We start from the raw sequence: 21,408 nt of genomic DNA, 5'->3' as shown, positions 1-21,408 counted from the left end.
CATAATTAAAAAAAATATTTGAGGAGACTCATTTCAAAACACTAATCAACCTTAAATCAAATGTTAGGTAAATAGTAATATACTGCAATTTGCAGACGCTTTCCAGGTACTTTGACACTAATCAAACTTTTGTATGGTATATGTAATTGAAAAACACATGAAATGACAACACAAATTTAGGGCTTTAGGACTCACCACTGAATTTTCAATTTTTATTTATTTATTCTATATGTATTAAATATAACACTTCAAGAATTTCAATAGCATCAAATGTACAAAAAATATTTTCAAATCGTCTTCAGATTATTTTTTTTAGATATCTAGCTTAGGTAGTTGAATAATTAGAATAATTTACTTCAGCTGTTACAGCACTTCAATAGTTAATTTCAAGTATCATATCACTCACATGGAATATTTAATGCATAAATTTTGTATAATCTTCGTTTGTGTCATATACAGTTAAAAATAGAATTATTAGCCCCCATTAATTTTTACATTTTTTTGGTTTTTAAATATTTCCAAAATGAGAGCGAGGAAATTTTCACAGTATGTCTGATCATTCTTTTCTTCTAGAGAAAGTCTTATATGTTTTATTTTGGCTACAATAAAAGCAGTTTAAAAAAAACAAAACAAAAACATTTTAAGGTAAATTTTAATAGCCCCTTTAAGCTATATATTTTTGATGGTCTACAGAACAAATCGTTATACAATAACTTGCCTAATTACCGTAACCTGCCTAGTTAACCTAATTAACCTAGTTAAGCCTTTTAATGTCACTTGAAGCTGTACGGAAGTGTCTAGTAAAAATATCTAGTAAAATATTATTTACTGTCACCATGGCAAATATAAAATAAATCAGTTATTAGAAATGAGTAATTAAAACTATTATGTTTATGAATGTGTTGAAAAAAAATCTGCTCACCGTTAAACAGAAATTGGGGAAAAATAAATAGGGGGGATAATTATTTTGACTTCAACTGTATGTGACACAAAATAGTATTGAATTAAAAGAATAAATTACATTAAATTAGTCACCATCAATATCACGTGAATCATTTTACACTGCGATGTATTTAAAATATCTTTATGATAAACAGCTTAAGGAATATAAAAATAACACTTAATCATCTATAAATTCAACTTCAGCTGCACCAATGTCAGTGCATGACGATATACTGTGCACCATCTTCCAAAATTATCCTGTTGTGTTTAGTTAATCTCTTTTCGTGCTTTTAGACCAATGATTTCATGTCAGCTCTCTGTGAAATATACAGCAGATCAGTTCTGTCATAACACCTGGGCTCTGTGATAGCAGTAACAATGTTTTTGGTTTGTTTCTTAGTTTTTTCATAAAATGACAGTCCTCATCAGGCCTCCGAGGATCCCTTGAGCTGCACCATCTCAGCCTCTTCTTGAGGTTTGGAAGGGGGAACTCCTCCATGTTTTGGGTGGAAAACAGCTGCTATCTCCTCAAAAGTCTTCCCTTTTGTTTCAGGTACACGGAAGTAGATAAAAAGGGTGAAACCGAACAGGAGTACGGCAAAAACGATGAAGACATAGCTTCCACAGAGACTCTAAGGAACAAAGCAAAGTGAGAATTACTTATTCTTATCTCTAAATAACTTCTCAGATCTCTTTATTTTTTTGTAAACAACATTTTTGTGTATTCTGTGTTATCTTTGATATATTTACAATACAATATATTGCTTCTTTACTGATTCATCTAATTGCATGTCTACACAATTTACTCATAACTATTTAAGCATATTTCTGTGGCAGCAAACTAGTTTATTAATGAGGTACAAAATATATATAGAGATATTGTGATACAGTAACTACGCTAATATTTAGTCACTGTAGCAAACATTCCTCAATTGCAATGATATAATCAGTTTTAATGGGTTTAAAATAGAATTGTGGGACAAAATATGCCGTGAAAGATAAATTTATAGATCTGTTTCCATCCAAAGTGGCAACTTTATCCTTAAATGCCATTAAACTTGATGTAGCACAAATCATTTGATAGTAAAGCTCTGTTTCCATATCATGTGTTCACTTGTGACTTAATTACTAAAAAATGTATGTATACTAACACAATAGTTGTTAATGCACTTCAATCCTACTAGATACTAAATTGACCTATTTTTAATTCTAACAGTATCCTAAAGTATTTTAAGAGTGCTTAGAGAGATTGTATAGGTACTGTAGAGTAAACTTTAATCTACATTGTGAATTTAATGTTACATAATGCACTACAAGAGTACAATGTGGTATTTACATGAAAAAAAAAGAAAGTACACTTTGAAATATACTTTCAGTAAACTAATAAATTGTCAATTTTAATACTGCGAATGCACTTGTAAGTTTTATTTAAGTTAACAAAACATATTATATTGTAATATTTATGTAGCCCACAAATTGTACACTTTAAATATACTAAAATATAAGTCTTTTCAGACAGGAAGTTAAACTATATGAATAAATATAATAATCTACTTAGTTAAAAACATAATTTACAACCCAAATAAAGTAAACTTAAAGGAATAATTCACTCAAAAATGGAAATTCTGTCATGATTTACTCACCTCTCACTTGTTCCAAACCTATTGGACTTTCTGTTGTTGAACACAAAAGAAGATATTTGGAGGAAAGACTTTCGTATATTTGTTTTTCCTACAATGAAAGTCAATGGTTACAGGCTTCTATCTTTCTTCAAAATATCTTCTTTAGTGCTCAACAGAAACTCATGAAGGTTTATAACCATTTGAGGTTGAGTAAATAGTGAGTAATTTGAATCCTTTTAATTTGACTTTTTCGAATATATTTTCATCCAAATTTGGCACTCAGTATCATTTTACCTGTAATTTTAAATAAAATATTTATGTATATTTTTGTACATAAAGTATATTTTGTAAAAGTACATAAAAAGGAAGACAGATAGTATACTTTTGTTTTAAAAGAAGATTACGAAATCGTTTTTGTAAAACGGATTGCGCCTCAGAGCAAAAATGACACTCAATAACCTATTCTGCCCTGTCTTATGAGACAGTTTTGTGTGGATTTTACTTTATAACTTAGTCATTCACAAATGCTTGAACCAAATTATGTCAACAAATGATTTAAGATGCTGAACATTGAGATTGATGTGCTCTGGTATGTCTGGTAATCCAATCACATCATCTGCTGAGTAAAGATTTAATCTGCTTTAATTAAGAAATTGATACTTTTATACTTGTTTCCATCAAAGTTTATCCATGTCTTGTATATAAAAATAGATCATCCTCAAATCTTTGAGATTTTTTTTTTAAAGTTTAAAGGGGTATTAAAATGTATGAACGGAAATAGTTAATATTGCTTTTAAAAATGTGTCATATAAAGCTAATTGTAGGCTTGTTTTCTCTGTATACTTTCAGCTCTGTATTTAGCTTCTTCGGAAGCAGTTATCAAGATGTAAGCACAATTGTGAAGAAGTCAATTTACCACTAAATAAGGGAAAAACATGCCAACAATGAAATTGCATGTCCAGTTGCAAAACCCAGCTAATGCAATAGCTGCTGGACGTGGCCCTTGGCTGAAGATCTCCGCCACAATAAACCATGGGATTGGTCCAGGTCCGATCTCAAAGAAGGACACGAACATGAATATGGCCACCATGCTGACGTAACTCATCCACGAGTAAGCGCCCTGATAGGCAGAAAAGGTAAGATTTGTAACAAACAGACACCAGTGGTTCAGTCCAACTATCTCTAATCTACTGCTTGATAATATATCGGTTCAGCAACAACATCGCAATGTCATTTCATAGGACCTGCAATGTAGTTAACAAGACACAAGAACACGTGTGATTTGTGGAGTCATTGCAAATTTGAACCATAATAATGGAGTGAAAGTTTATAATCTGCAAGCGTTTTAAGCATTTAAAGTGAGTGTAAAGAATTTGAGAATGAGATTATAACATTATCGCTCTAAAGAAAGATTCACTGTGTTTAATTATCTATATTATGAAGACTACACATTATTATTTTACATTTGATTATTCAATTTATGTACATGAATCACCAGAAAACGATAAAGCACTGTTTATTTTATGTGTATCTTTGCTGTATTGCATTTATGCTTGTGATGTAGTTATTATATTTTATGCAGATGTGCTACCCTACAAAGTCCCCCAAATCATAATAATAGAGTTCTTTCCAAACAGAGCTATTCTGGTAAAACTGTCTTCATAAAATCGCATTAACTGCATTGTTTTGCAGTCCTATGAATAAAAGTTTTAAGGATTCTGTTTTCCTTCCATATGGCAAAAGCGATTTATACTTGAAATGCGAGTCCCACGGTCATGGCCACAGCACAGCAGCACATTCCTCCCAACCCGACCAGAGTGAGGGTTCTTCTGCCCGCTCTGTCCACCATCAACACCTACACATGCAGACACATGAATGAGTGAAAGAGGCTGCTCAAGCATGACAAAAATCACATCTACAGGTTTTTTTGTATGCTTGAAGAGCTAATAAAAGAGCACTTTCGTTTGGTATATACTGACATCTAGTGGTTGTAGAACCAACATATGCAATACTAGATATAAATTTGCATTGTAATATCATTTATTTATAAAATATAGTTTAGTTATCTAGTGTTCACTATTTTGATAATAATAATGATTATTAATAATAGTTATTTCCTATTTCATTAGTTTTTTTAGCAGATTTGGATATTTTTGTGAATTTAAATATATAATATTTAAATAATATTAAATTAATATTACTAATATTATTTAATATTATAGAAAATGTTATTACTAATTTATTGCTATTATTAATTTATTACTAATAGTACTAATAAAATATTATAATAAAACAGCTTAACAATAATGATAATATTTGTAAATATTTATATTTATATAAAATATATACTTTTTATTATTCATTTTTTACATTTGCAACAATGTTTATTGTATTATCGTTCATTATTTCATCATATATTAATGCTCTTTTGTTTATTAATCAAACAACTGGTAATCCAAAATATTTAATATATTAACTTACTGTTAAATAATAATAATAATAATCTACATACATTTATGTCTCCCATTTCATTTTTATAAATATTTATTTTAATCAAAATTATTTATTCATATTATTACAATTCAGCCCCTGGTTACCAAGATAATATCAATAGTATTAGGCTGGTCATATGACTACAACATAGCAGCATTTATGGAGTCTTCCTTTTTATTTATTTTTATTAAACAGTTTTTAATCAGACTTCAGTCTTTATCTCTTGTAAATATATATATATTTTTATCATATACATTTTAAGAAAAATACTATTTATTTATTTCTTTAGGGTTAAAACAAATTGCATGACTTCTGTCATACTACTTTTACGCACCGGATTGATCAAAGCGCTTCTGAATGGATTATTTGATTTAGAGCAGCTCTTGACTCATTACTCAGAACTGTTTTCTCTTTCAGGCTGCCCTTGAACTAACAGAGGTAAACACTGCAAAGTCCCCACCGCCAACATATGGCTGCTCCCCAGCCCTGTAAAGCAAGTGAAGACAGACCTCAGATCCAGCGGTTATTAGAGCTTATTATATAATCCGTTCACAAGATTCATGCTGAGGTGTCTTATTGGGGCAGGGTGTGCATTTAATATAGTATGTTACACATGATAATGTCAGCATGGATTTGTATAAATCTACCCTGAATAACGCACATACTTTGATCCAGTGCTAATAACTTTGAATCTGCCATGCAATTTGTTGTCTGAAGAACTAAATTTTGTTGTCTCAACCGAGTCGGAATTATCTACAATGTAAGTCTGGAGTTACTGTCAAAAAGCATTAAGGGAAGTAAGAGCTGTGAGGCAGCAAACTCTCTGCTGTTTCCAAGATACGAGAGCCTGTTTCTCAGCAGCCAGTGTTTGTCTTTAAATTAGTGCCTGTTTACCGACACAAGGGTGAAAATGATGTTTACAACTCCCACTCCGATAGTGGCATACACAGGCTGACCGACCCCCGCCGTCTGAAAGATTGAAGTCGAGTAATAAAAGATCTAAAGGGAGAAAAACACAAAGACAAGATAAATATTAGTTTTGTTCATAAAGCGGCAATCAAAATGTTTTTTTAAAAGAGAATTATAAAGGTAGATTGTAAGAGAGTATAAAGGTAGATTGAGCGTAAAGTAATAGATCTAGAGGAAAAAAATAGAAAGACAAGATCAAACATTACTGTTGTCCATAAATGTCAATAGAAATATAATTTTTTGTCAATTAAATGCAATAATCAAAGTAATATCTAGTCTATCAAACTTATTTTTTTAAATAAAATATGAGCATGTAGGCAGACTGAGAAAAATCTATTATGATCATATCATAATAATGTCAAGTGAAATGTTTTGTCTTTCAACAAAATCCAAATATAAAAGTATAATGCGCATAAATTACTACAAGATCTAGAAAAAATTTAAATGTGAGTATAGAGGTTAAGAATAGAGTATAGAGATGAAAGATCTAATAGAGGCACATGAAATATCTAATATATATATTTATGTTTAACAGAGCAATGAAATTTTCACAGTATGTGTGATAATTTTCTTTTCCTTCGGAGAAAGTCTTATTTGTTTTATTTTAGCTAGAATAAAAAAAGTTTTTAATTTTTTAAAAGGCATTTTAAGGTCAAAATTATTAGCCCCTTTAAGTTATATATTTTTCTGATAGTCTACAGAACAAACCATCGTTATACAATACCTCGCCTAATTACCGTAACCTGCCTAGTTAACCTAATTAACCTAGTTAAGCCTTTAAATGCCACTTTAAGCTGTATGGAAGTGTCTTTAAAAATATCTAGTCAAATATTATTTACTGTCATCTTGGCAAAGATAAAAGAAATCATTTATTAGAAATGACTTATTAAAACTATTATGATTAGAAATGTGTTGGAAAAATTGTTTCTCCATTAAACAGAAATTGGGTAAAAAATAAACAAGTCTAATAATTCAGGGGGGCTAACAATTCTGACTTCAACTGTATATTTGAGAATTTTATAAAAAGGTAGACTGAAAAAATCCAAATATGTCAATTTTTTTTTTCAACAGAATGAGACATATAAATGAAAAATAAGCAAACAATTACTAAAAGATTAGATAGAAAAAACAAAAACATCTATATATTTTTTAATTATTAGAATGTGAGTATAAAGGACGATCAAGTTTACATTGAATATCTAAAAACAAGAATGTTCGTAAAAGTAGAAAAAAAAAACTTAAATGTCAATAACTTTGTTATGAGAATGAGTATAAAGGTGGAATGAGCACAAATGACTACAGTTGAAGTCAGAATTATTAGCCCCCCTGAATTATTAACCCCCTTGTTTATTTTTTCACCCAATTTCTGTTTAACATAATATATATAAAATAATAAATAATAGACTTTAACTGTAAGAGAGCTAGAAATAAATCGCAGTCATTTTTTTCATAGGAATGTGAGCATAATGGTAAATTGAGCATTGATTAATTAAAGACAGAAAAATAAGTCAAACAAAAATTTAATGTTTTTTTGTCAATAATATCTACAAACAATAAGTCAATCAAAAGATTTTTTTTTATAATATGAGTGTGTAGGTGAGAAGATTAATTAAAGATCCAGAACTTTTTTATAATAATGTCAAGTGAAATGGTTTTCTTTTAACAGAATGCAAGTATAAAAGTAAATGAGTGTAAATCAATACAAGATCGAGAAAAAATGCCCATCAAAAGGGTTCTTAAATTAGAATGTGAATATAAAGGCAGATTGAGCACAGTTGAAAGATAAAAAATATAGATCAAACTTTTTTCATGTGAATGTGATTATAAATGTAGACTAAACAACTCCAAAAATGTCATGTTATTTTTAACAGATTGAGACTTATAATGTGGAATAAGCATAAATTAATAAAATATCTAGAAAAACTCAATCAAAACGTGTTTTTAGATTGTGGGTATAAAGGGAGATTGAGAATTAAATGTTAAAATTAAAATCAGATTAAAAATCTAGAAACAAAAAATGTTCCCCCCCAAAAAAATCATAAGAATGCGAGTATAAAGGTAGAATGAGCATAAATGAAAAAAGCCTTAAATGTCAAAATTTTTGCCATGAGAATGAGTATGAAGGTAGAGTGAGCATAAATGACTGAAAGAAAAAAAAGAAAAAAAATTTCAATTTTTGTTTTATGAAAATGTGAGCATTAAGGTGGAGTGAGCATAAATAAAATAAAGGTAGAAAAATAAATGTCATCCAAAAGGTTTCTTTTTCCAATAGAATATGAGTACGAAGATGGAATTAGCATGTATTAATAAAAGATTTAGAGAAATACAAAAAGTCAATAAAAATGTTTTTAAAACTAGAAGCTGAGTAGAAAGATAGACAGAGCATAAATTAATAAGACATCTTGAAGAAAAACAAATGAATGTTAGTATAAACGCCATTTGAACATCCATTAAAGAGTTAGAAAATGTCAACCAAAAGGTACTTTTCAACAAAATGCAAGTAAAAAGGTGGAATTAGTTTAAATTAATGAAAAAAAAAAAAATCAGTAATGTTAAGTGAAATTATTTTTAGAATGTGGGTAATAAAACACATCTAGATTAGTTAAAGATTTAGAAAAAATATCAATCACAATGTTTTTTTACTTGAATATGTGTATAAAGTTAGAATGAGCGTACCGCATTGATCCCAGAGAACTGCTGAGAGAAATGCATCATGAGGGCCACAAAGAGCTGCTGGCGGTACACAGAGGAGCGAAGCAGTCTCAAGATGGACATTTTGGCTTCTTTCATGGCCTCCTCCTTTTCTGCCTTCATTTCGGCAATGTCCTTAGAGGTGTCATAATCTCCCTTTAGCCGCTTCAGACCTAGCAGAAAGACAAAAGACTCGACCATCATTTTTTGTATGATCTCTGTAATTTTTATAAAGCCCTGTGGACACAAGTAGGTGTAAAGATACTTATTCACAGTACATGATGGCCCGTTTCCACTAAGTGGTACGGTACGATTGGATTTGGTACGCTTTTATGGCCGTTTCCACTGTCAAAAGGCGTACCGAACCAAACCGTACCACTTTTTCACCACCCTTTTGAAAGGGTACCTAACACGAGAAAAGGTACCAAAAGGCGGAGCTAGATGCGCAGCTGAATGCTATTGGTTTACAGAAAAACTTAATTCGCTTACGTAACAAGCCAGAATGAAAACAAAAGAACTGCCATATTTACGCCAGATTTCACCACAGGCGAGAAGATTACATCGTAAATACATATAATAACGAGCCATGGTCGACCCGGGCTCAAACAAACCTTGTCATCGTCTTGATGAACAGCCACAAAGCCAAGAAGAAGAGCAGATTTACCCTGGGCCCCTCGTTTTTTATGAGCCAATCTGAAGCGAGAGTGGTTTCACTTTCTTGCTTGCGCTCGCCGCGCTTCTATATCTGAAATGACAACTTTCTTGAACTGATGATAACAACGTTCGCTTGATTATTGAAGTGCTTTTGAAACCCGATCCTGTCAAGATACTGACAAACGCGAGAGTGACCCGCGAAAAAACAAAGGAGAAGCCAGAAAAAAAAAAGTACATTATTTTTTCAGCAAACATGAACAAACTGTCATGTTTAACTATTATTATCATCCCCTTTTGGGCTAATATGAACTCAGAATGATAGACTGACTCTCCAATAGAGGCTACATGTGCTGCTTAAGACTACAGACACAGATAGGTTTGCTCTGACTGTGGGCTACATTTTGTGTTGTTTTTGAACCTAAATAAGGACTAAATGTATGCTGTGTGTAGTTTTTCTGTAGTTGGTAACATATCAGAGACTGTAAGGGTCTGTATGCGTTCATATATGCTGCATTTATATATTTTATATAATTGCAGACATTACAGTAGGCTATTTGATAATCTGATAACTGTCATTGATCTGCAGTTATAATTAAATCCTGTTCATAGAAAAGTTAGTAATAAACATTTATACAGATGTATTTATGTGTATACAGCATCTGTTTTGTGAGAAGTGCTTCTCATATGATATGCAAAAGACCCGTACAGCTTTACTGTAGACATTTTCTCGAGCGAAAATGACATTGACTGAAACTTTCTGTCATACACCACGCCCACCAAAAGGGTACCTTTGGTAGTGGAAATGCAAGCCTAACAAAGGTGATCTGTACTGTCCCGAACTGTACTAGTCAGTAGAAATGAGCCATAAGAGATGATCTTGGCTTGCAGTGTTAATAGACTCTAAATGGACAATGTGGAGGCAAAGAACCCCTTATGTTTTGGTGAACTTATTTTTTGCCATTGTTACCCAATTCAAAAGTATACCACAAATTTGTTGTATTTTCTCACATTGTTTTGTTGGTATATAACTTGCCCTGATCATTCCCGCTCTTTGGCCAATATGTTAATGCATGTCATATATTTATACAATATAGCATATGCAATAGGAAAAGCGGCTTCATAAATGCAGAAACTACAGTAGATGTGGAGGATTTAGACTGATTATCAAATGTTGGTATTTACTTACAGTACAAACATATTATTCTGGTAGATCAGCACAGAGTTATTATTAGTACCAAGCAGCGGTTATGAGCAGTAGGAAATTAAATTCATTAAGGAAAAAGAACAAGACAGACAATCAGGAAATTGCCTGTTTTGGGCAATAAGTAACAGCAGATAGTGGTCTACACTTTGACTTCACTTTGCTTTCTTTCATGACTTCCAAAAACATCATTATTTTCATTTTTACTTCATTTTAAAACTATACAATCTAAAAACTGCAGAGTTGTCGTAACCCAATGTTGGGTCAATTTTGAACAAACTCAACCATTGGATAAACAGTTTAAGTGTAATTAAAAAGTAACCTAATTTTTTCCATACTCCACCCAACTAGGGTTGTAACAATATACCGGTATGACGGTTTACCACGATTTGAACGTGCACGATTATCATACCATGAACAATTGCATATCAACGGTTTTAACCCTTAAAGACCGAGACAGCCGCCCGCTGCTAAAAATAAGTATTGCTCTTAAATGTTTAATAACTTTTGATCCGCTGATCCGATTCATACAATTCAAAGATTGGCATAAAGAAGAGAATCTCAGCTTTTTAGTGCTGTATCACATAACATTCACGGCTCCAGAGGCTCCGGAATCAGTGCGGTTACGTCATCAAAATTTGACAACGCTGATTTGACAAAGAAACGCTCGTCACTGTGTCTCCGGACAAACCAGACACAATACATTGATGCATTGTCCCTCCTCCATGCCCAGATTGGTTCAAACTCGCTATATCACAACCAATAAGCATAGGTTTCGCTTTTGTTTGTGGACCAAAAACGAGCTTTTTGAACAACACAGAATGAGAGATAGGCTGTACATTTATGCGCGGCTAAATAAAACGCAAAAAAAAAGTTTTGCATGAAATAATTCTCATACTAAGTACTTTTGCATGCAGAGCAGCACAGAAACATGACAAAACAGTGACACAGCAAAGACGAACTGCCGCTCTTGCTGTTTTCAAAAGACGCAAATGAAGGTGCAGCTGTTTGTCTGCATTGCAGATAACCATATCCAAATCCATATCCACAGACAACCATATCCATGCTGGCACATAAAACCTACGGATGTTCCATATTGAATCTAGTTTCTTTATGTAACTATTTATAGTATAGTAAATATTTATATCTATTTTTTTACTGAGGATTTGCACCATGTTTATTTGGACTTTATTTGGACTTTGACACATTAATTATTATTTTCTTATTTTTTTATTTGTTCATTGTAAGTGGTGTTGTTTATAGTAACTGAAAATATATTATTTGGAAAAAGTCAAATTTGCTTCACTGTTCTATTATTTTGTAACATTTGTAACATACCGTATACCGCGAAACCGTCAAACCGTGGTATTGTTTTAGACGATTATCATACCGTAAAAAATTCATACCGTTACAACCCTACACCCAACCATATGTTATGATAACCCAGCTTTTAAGATTGTATTATATTATTATGTTGTGAATTTATTCTATAAACTTGTCTCTGTACTGACCCTAACATGACCTTTGTTTTTAACATTGTACTAAAACGCTCTCTCTATAAATACAAAAAGCATGCGTAAGTACCAAGAAAAAGGAGTGAGAAGGCTTTTGGCACATACTCTTGCAGGCGTCTTCCACTTTTCCTTGTTTAATGTAGAGATATCGAGGGCTCTCTGGACACACCAGCAGTAGCAGACTCTGCAGGATGGCAGGAGCTCCAGAAAGACCCAGCAATATATGCCACATGTAATCATTTCCCAGCAGGAAATCCAGACCAATGACCTGCAGACAACAAGGACACCTGCACACTACTTACAACTTCTAGAGCCGAAAAAACATTATGAAGATGTTTAACCCTCTACTGCATGGTGTAACCATATGGCAACATTACACTTATGTTATTTTCCTGCCACTGTTTCTTTAAGACCAACATTGAATTTCTTTTGCTGGAAAGAGAAGACCTTTGTGTAGCCAATTATGTGCTTTTGTTAAGTCACATGACATGATGTTTTTTGTAGCGCAATTTCTGACAGACTGGCGTTTATTGTGAGTAGTTGCTAAATGCAAATGTAAATAAAAACAAAGGATCAAATTATATCAGATCCATAAAAATTCTGAAAACATTACCTCCAGTAAGTTATAATGACATATTCACAACTCAAAATTTTTTTATCAAATAATTTTTTTGTAAATTGGTAAAATGTGTGTGTTACCAAATAGCAACACTGTGCAATAGTGGAACATGCAATATTGCAATGGGTTAGCTAGCTAGCAAAGTCAGCTGTGAAATTTTAAGTTGTAACAAAAACAACATGAATGCTAGTGATATAATGTTGATTATTATTATTATTATATTATTATTTTAATAATATTATTATTATTGTTAATGGCATTTGCATTATGGATAAAATCTAGTTTTAATAGTAATACTACTTTTGAATAGATATGAATACAGGGAATATGAATATTAGCGAGCACCACCATGTTCTATGGTAAATGAAACAAGAAAAGGTCAGAACTGGCTCTTCCTGCAGAGGAAAGTGAGGATGAGATAAGTTTCAGAGACCATGAGAATGATGCAGACTGGAAATTAGATAGAGACAGTTCAGGTAAGTTAGCTCAGAGGCAGATAAGACAGGCGTAGTATAATATATAGTACAATATATAAATATTGTTAGCCAGTAGCTACATTATTCTCATGCATCTGGATATACTAGACTTGTTATTACTTTATCATATTTTATGGAGAAAATATTTATATTTACTGTATGTTGTATACATGATTTACAGTATGTTGTTTTCAATAATATTAAGCAAAAAATAATAGAATAAATAAAGGCTGTTGGAATATGAGTTGTTGTAAAATATGTATAAGGTGCCATTTATAAGTTCTGTGGTAAAGCTTATAATACTGCAACACCAATTAAATAATTTCAAACAACAAAATTATTAATTATAAGGAAAGTTTTAAACTTGAAATTTCTAAGTTAGATCCATTGTTGGACATTGTTGCCATATGGCAACATTTCATAAAGTACCTTAAATAAAGATTTTTTTTTTTTACAGCACTTCAAGTTAAGCCATTTTAAGAAAAGAAAAACAGTCCAATATTTTTTTTTAGATTTATCATAATGCGTGTGGTAGAGGTTAAACAGATGTCTTGGATAAAACAAGACTAAATTTGGGAGTTATTAGTTAGGAAAAACATTAGTCCAAAGCTAGTCTAGTCATCAAATAGACAGATTAGACTGTCTTCACGTGTGTGGTCATTCAATCCTTTCTATTCATTGAATAGTCCATTATTTAACTTTTATTAGATGTCTATTAGATATTCACTAACAGCCCAAATTTAGCCTTGTTTTAGTAAAGATGTCTAACTTTAGATGTCTGTTAGACTTCTTTTCAACACAGAAAACCGTTGCTGGGTTATAGTACACACGTTTACAGTTAGAAAAAGGGATGGGAAAGTGTTTATAGGTTTTTAAATATGGATATTTTAATGACCAAAAATGCATTAATTAGACAGAAGGCCACCATTAACCCCCCACCTGGAGCTGTGTGTGAGGAATGGGTGGTCAAGGGGGTTGCACTGACCGTTGATAATGTCTCTGGGGGCCCCCTGAATGTATGGGACCCTTTGAATCGTCCTAACTTTACCCCCCCCCCCCAACCCCCCCCCCCCTCTCAGCGGTGCCCCTTGTAACTGAACACCTGCCATTCTAAAGTGTTATAATTTATCATTCTGATTGATTTTGAGATATCGAGCTTCAAATATTTTGCATTCCATAGCAAACAGTATGTGTGTAACATTTTTTTTAAATAAAAAGTCTTAAAATGTAAACAGCTTATAACCCCCCCCCCCCCCCATATTGTAAATAAATTGTCATTTAATAAGAATATATCAATAACTTAATTTTGACAAAAATGTCAGATAGAACCTTAGAATTCTAAGGTGATGATATCTCCAAATGGATTCATCAGAAAATAGAAAGTCATACACACCTACTGTAGAATACCTTTTTGGGTGAACTAACCCTTTAGGGCAGTTCTAAAGGTAAAACATGTCAAACATGTTATTAATAAAGTGTAAATGCATTGATGTTTAATATTAAAATGCATCGATGTTTATAGAAATTGTTTCAGGAGATTGTTCTGTTATGTAATACAATCAAACATTCAGTTATTATTCAGATCTCACCTTGAACCCTTATGTACTTTATTTGTGGATTACTGAAGTGGCACTCACTTGACTAATAAGGATGCCAATGACAATAGCCAGCTGGTGGAGCGCTCCCATAGCCCCTCTGTACTTCACTGGAGAAATCTCTCCAATGTAGAGCGGCACCAGGCCAGATGACAGACCTGCAGCACATATCTCACATTTACCAAATATACGTGTACACAGACAGATAACTGAAGCATGTGAAGTTTCATATTCTTTTAGTTGGAAATCTAAGACTCCAAACAAACCTGCATAAAATATGAACGGTTAAATATGATGCTGTTTACTCTTTCTGAAGGTATCACCCCTTCATTTATAGGTGGCAACAAGTGATCAATAGTCTGAATTTATAAAGCATTCAGCTGATTCATTCAGAAATTATGCACATGACTGCCTATGAATCAATGGATCTTATTGTATCACATAGTGATTTATTTGGTAAGGAAATGTATACTGTTGGCAAAACAAATGCCAATGCTAATACTGTCAAAACAGTCAGTGCTATATCTAAAACATAAACTACCCAAGGTTATTTTAATCTTGAAGTATTGTATAAAAATATTTGAAAGTTTGTTCTACAACTCTTGTGTGTGCTACATTGCATTTAAACTATTACTAGACCAAAGTCTCTTCAGCTCACTAATGCTACATTTATTTATTCAAAGTACAAGTAATATTTAAACATTTATTTTATTTCAAAATAAATGTTTTCCATTTGAATGCATTTTTTATTGAGAAATTTATTCCTGTGATGGCAAAACTGAATGTTTAGCATCATTTCAGTGACACGTACAATTCAGAAATCATATAGCAAATATGATATAATGTATTCCCTCACTGATAACATTGATATATACGGAAGGTTTTGTGATTCAAGATGATGACCTTTTTTTTTGATGCACCTCTTTTGTATAATCCTTCTTTAGATGTTGCCAAGCCCTTCATGTTAAATGATAATAGACTGAACAAATATGGAACAAGTCTGGAACAATATGTATTTTATTATTATTATTATTACTATTATTATTAGTATTATTATTAATGCCATGGTTGTGGTGGCGAAGGGTGATGTACTGCTTTAAAATATAAATGCAAAAATTCCGAAAAAAATTGCTGTGTTATATTTTTGTGAACCGTGATTTATTTCCATGTTTTAAAGACATGTAAAACTGAACAAGAGTGAGATTTTTGTAATTTAATTTTAAATAAATGTGTTGAACCTTTTAAGTCACCAAAATGAGCTCTAAAAGATTTTAAGACACTGAAAACTGGAGAAATAATGATGAATCTTTCATTCACAGCACTGCATTTCATGTGGCTAATAAATTAATAAATAAAAAAAGGCTAATTTCTTTCTTCTTACCACAGTACAATCCCATTATAGCACGTCCCGCTATCACCATGAGGTGAGGTGTGCCCATCTTAGCCAGGCCCATGAGTAGTCCTGCTGTTATGGCCAGGACATTTATAGCCAGCATGCCTTTGATCCTGCAAAATCAATATTACACAGACAGGGCCACAAATGAGTCACAACTGAATGTATCTAAACTTATAAAGCTCAATTCTGTCTAAAGCATAAATGATTGCACTTTTAATATTAACATTTTATCCATTTCTCAGTGAATATGGACAACATATATTGGTGCTTTTTTTTAATAAAAAATAAAATTGTGGTCACCTAACTTACCATATTTAGAATCAATTTAGGTGTTGCATAAAAAATACACTTAGATAACAGTAATAATTTAATGTCATTAAAAATTGAGAAGTGGGACAAAACAGGGTGCAAAAATAAAATGAAGAAAAAATTTTAACCTATTGAGCCTTAATACAACCTACCAAAACATGTTTTTTCCCATGATATTACTTACTGTTAACATTATCAGACATTAAACAGCATTTTACACATCCTCATAATAGCAGCCAATTACAAACATGTGACCAACCAACAAATATTCCACAAATATAAAATAGCAAAATGAATTATTATCAAAATATGAATCTAACAGTGGTGATGAAACCTGAATTTGTAGTCATTTTAATGATCAAATTTATTGAATCAATCAATTAATGTTTTAAAATAAACACAATAAACAATGGGTATATTATTATTTCAAAAGCTTTTTCCCCATAATTCACACAGGTTTAAGAAAACCTGATGTTGTTGACATATTAGGCATTTCTTTCACAAACCTACAGAGTTTATATTTTATTAAATTTTAATAAATGTATCTGACGTTGTTCAGATAAAATGGGGACACACCTCTGAAATGTTATAAAACATGAATGTCTCTTTGAAAAAGGAACCTTACCTTGATTTGAGATGTCATGAAATGTTGTAATTTTGATAAAACAACGTTTTTTCATGAATAAAATAATATTTATATCCATTTAACTGCATATGAATGACTGGACCCTTCACTGTTGATGTATTTTAGATGTAGTGAGTAGACAATAATTATGATATAATAATGATATTGATAAATTGAAGGAGATAGTTGTGCTAATTAAATTATTAATCCATCATAACATTTACAACTGAAAATACTTGTATTTTTTTAAAACCTAATAGCAGGTGATTGTCATGTAATATTTAGTATGTCCTCTCTGATTTCCCCCCATTTCCATTGATAAATTCAATTTAAATATTCATTAGGACGTACCATGATCTCAAAGTTATTTAGTTAGATGAGTTCTAGCTTTGCTTTTTAAACTCATTGCATGTGAAAATGATGAGTGTTTTTTTGAGAAATTCAGTTACAGAGTACTAATTTATGGTATAACTGAAACTATTTATTGCATTTAATTGCCTTTGAGCCTTTCCAGTTTTATCTAATCACAAATTATATATTACAAGTTCACAGATACTCCACCTTCCACGGAAGTCGCCAACAAAGCTCACTAGAAAGGAGGACAACATGCCTCCGACAGAGAAGATGGCGACGGATAAAGACCAGTACATGACAACTGATGGATCGGTGGGCTTTTCATGCTCTGTGCCATTTCCCCCTTCACTACGGGCCAGATCTTCATTATAGACACCGAGAGATCTTGCGTAGTGCCGCTCAATGACCTATAACACAGATGACACACTGCTATGACTAAATCACATCCTAATAATGATAGCCAACAATAGTGCCTTAGTTGTGTAATCTCGAGGAGATAAATGCATATCATTCTAGCTCAGAATGCAGTTGTGAAGGTTGGAAAGATGGTGTGATGAGTGACCTTCTGTGGGGCATTGATGACGCCCAAGCTGTATCCCATCTGCAGAGAGCCGAGAGCAGCTGTGAACACCGCCAGAGCGAGCGTGCCTGTTAACTGCTGCCAGACATGAAAACACACACATTTATTGTGTCGTTGATTTGCTCTTGATATGTTCAGGTTGTTCTGCTAAAATAACAAAAGGTTATAAAATGCATTCATTAAAATGCAAAAGTACATACAGTATCTTATTCTTAGTCAGAAGTCTTTACATGAATGAAAGAAAATTGAATAACACTTTGTAGCAGGGTTTCATCTAATATTAGTCAACTAAACAACATAAACAATCAAAAATAACTTTAGTTGATGTTAATTCCAACATATAACTACAAATATGTCTTTTTAAAATTGGAAGTTGCAACATTACTTAAAGCAGGGGTGTCCAAAGTCAGTCCTGGAGGGCCGGTGTCCTGCTGACTTTAGCTCCAGCTTGCTTCAACACACCTGCCTGGACGTTTCTAGTATACCTAGTAAGAGCTTGATTAGCTTGTTTGTGTGTGTTTAATTAGGGTTGGAGCTAAACTCTCCAGGACACTGGCCCTCCAGGACCGAGTGTGGACACTTGTGTGGACTTAAAGGACAGCTTACTCAAAACCCACAATTCTGTCAAACTGATACCATAAACAGGAAAAGAAAATAGGCTTGTGGATTTAAAGGTCTGCAGACTACCAACATTTTTTAAAATATCTTCTTTTTTGTTCAAAAGGAGTTTGTAAGCACTTGAGGGTGAGCGAATTAAATTGTGATAAAATTTCGTTTTTGGGTATAAATATATTATATACTTTGTTTACTACAATAGCTAGTTCAATACATTATGTAACGAATGAAACTAAAGTGTTCTTGAAAAAATTTTTGCGAACTAAAAATGTGGCAGAAATATGACCTAATGGAAGCTTCCCGCCAAAAATAAAACATGAATAAAGATAACAGCATTTTACCTCATTATATTTTCTTTTTTTCTATTGAACGTTTAAGCAAATCTCAATTTGGAACCACATAAATGCGAGGCATAAAAACATCGCTAAAGAATAGCGCATTTCTCCTCTCTTTTTTCCTCAGAACTGCCAAATGTTTAATCCAGGACTGCTTAATATAAAATAAAAAATAAATAGGCCTATTAAGCAAAACGCGTTTAAACCATATGAAAACCTTTGCATCTTCCCTCCTGTCAGATGCGTTTTAAGGTTCTGTACTTACCTGCAAATGTTACAAATTCAAGCAAATGTTTCCATTTCACATGATCATCCTGACAAGAAGTCTCAAGGTTTCTCACGCGCATGCGCGTCAAATAATTGTAGCGGGAAAAATGCCCTTCAGTAAGCGAAAGCTCAACAAAACAGTATCTAATGGTAACGGCTCAACAAATTGCAGTTATGATGACTCTATATTTTTTATTATTATTGATATGTTACTGAAGGAGGGCCTGATTTATATGAGGTAAGTGTCATGTACAAAAAAAAATCTTAATCTTGATAAAACATACAAATGTAGCATGTTTCAATTTTATAAAACTCTAAATAATTACACATGTAATTAGACGTTTGAGCTCTGATGACTTTACAATTCGCCAATTACCCATACAATCAACCCTCTTTGAGGTATTTATGGTATGATCTTTAATTTCATCCCGTTTTGGGACGCAACATGAATACAAGTAGATAGATGGTACATATATCTTTTTTTTATGCACAGTACATACTAATAGTTAAAGACCCATTCAATAAAATAAGGTTTTATTTTCTTAACATTACTTGACATTAAAGTTTCAATATAATAAAACAATGTCTTTTAAATTCACTAGGATTAGTTCATGACAATTTCAGCATTGACCACATTTTTAGAAGATATTTAAGCTCTGAGCAACACTAATCAACAACATGTAGCCTACATACTGTAGTATAGGATTATGGATTTTGCATAATTTATGTGTTTTAACTACAATAAATGAATGCAAATACAAAAAAATGTAAACAAAAATCATCTGTTAACATCAGTTAATGCACTGTAAACTAACATGAGCACAATGATCTTTATTAATGAACATTAACCACGGTTAATCAATGCTGTGCTGCTCAGCGATTATTAACAATAAGGACATTCTACATTCTAAAACATTAACAAATACATTCTAATAAAGTTGTGCTAATTAATTTTTATAAGCATTTGACCATTTAAACTAATAACAATTTAGGCACAACAAACATAAATCAAATATACCTGTATTAACACATTACTCCGTGCAATTGTGGAGCTGTTACAAAATGAATGTCGATCATATTTGAAATGAAGTTAAATTGTGTCAATAATACCTCGTCATAGTCTGAATATCTCAAATAATGCTCATTTAACAGCACCGTACACATTATGTAAATACATCACCCATGTAAATATACTCTTATGTAAATAAACAGTCATAAAAACTCAGACTAGCACTATGCAGCTTATACTACATTTTAAAAAGACACCTTTAACCTGCTGCATTTCTTCAAGTATTAAGAAACACCATAAGCCCTCCTTGTTACAGGTTTCATACTTCTTATAGTAATCACAATTAATTATCAATAAACACATGCAACTAACATTATTAACCAAATAGTAAACAGGTTACATACATGTAAATGATTGATTGGATTTACTACATTTATTAAGGAAGTAAATGTAAGCAAACTATTTAAATTTAATATCATTTAACTTTTTTTTTTTTTTAATTCAGCCCATATACATAGCTTTCAACCACTTACCTAAAAAAATTTAGGACAATTCAACAAAAAATTGTTTTCAGTGTAGTTACACAGTAAAAACACCTTAAAATAGTGTTGTTTTCCACAATTTGCCTAAGTCAGCAGTTTTAGATTCTAAACCAAAAGAATAATCTATACTCCGGTCAATTTTGCAGTTCATTATTTTTAGATTTACAACCAAATGGCTGCTTATTATGGCAAATCTCAGCAATGTTAATAATAAACCTAGTATCACCATGTAATCAGAGTGAATAACAACCGCAATCACTATCTTTCATTCATACCAGAGTAAATTTAACATGCAAAGCTTAAACGAATATCAATGAGACACATCATTTACATGATCAGCCTACTGCTAATTGAAACTCGAACTAAACAGCAATTCATAATTCATTTGAATTCAAGCAAACAAAATCAATTTACCTTCTCCATTTTGCATGAAGTGCCAGCAAACGGCGCTCCTGGACATTAATAGTGGCTCCAAGGTTCTCTGCCGCTTTCCCAATCCTCAGTAAATGATCAATCCTGTCACTGTGAGAACATGCCGAACATGTGTGCTGGGATCAGACCTTCTGCCCTGCTAATTATGTTTTAGCGCTGTTTATAGAG

At 32.2% G+C, this 21,408-nt stretch overlaps 1 protein-coding gene across 2 annotated transcripts; it reads right to left on the bottom strand.

The window, feature by feature from the left end:
* Window positions 1-175: 175 nt before the first annotated feature.
* slc2a2 (solute carrier family 2 member 2) lies at window positions 176-21,263 on the bottom strand. 2 transcript variants are annotated; one of them, XM_087238802.1, is made up of 11 exons: window positions 19,256-19,344; window positions 18,023-18,187; window positions 17,668-17,867; window positions 16,158-16,282; window positions 14,819-14,934; window positions 12,192-12,354; window positions 8,703-8,890; window positions 5,952-6,056; window positions 4,318-4,419; window positions 3,481-3,684; window positions 176-1,574 (listed from the first exon to the last, which is right to left on the bottom strand). In XM_087238802.1, the coding sequence occupies exons 2-11, from the start codon at window positions 18,059-18,061 to the stop codon at window positions 1,368-1,370; spliced, it is 1,449 nt and encodes a 482-aa protein (XP_087094928.1). In that variant the 5' UTR covers window positions 18,062-18,187; window positions 19,256-19,344; the 3' UTR covers window positions 176-1,367.
* Between the last annotated feature and the right edge of the window lie 145 nt (window positions 21,264-21,408).

This window comes from Danio rerio, chromosome 2 (genome assembly GCF_052040795.2).
Source record: "Danio rerio strain M-AB ecotype USA chromosome 2, GRCz13ab, whole genome shotgun sequence".
Lineage (NCBI taxonomy): Eukaryota > Metazoa > Chordata > Actinopteri > Cypriniformes > Danionidae > Danio > Danio rerio.
The sequence above is the reverse complement of the archived record's forward strand: the minus strand, read 5'-3'. Positions and strand labels throughout refer to the sequence as shown.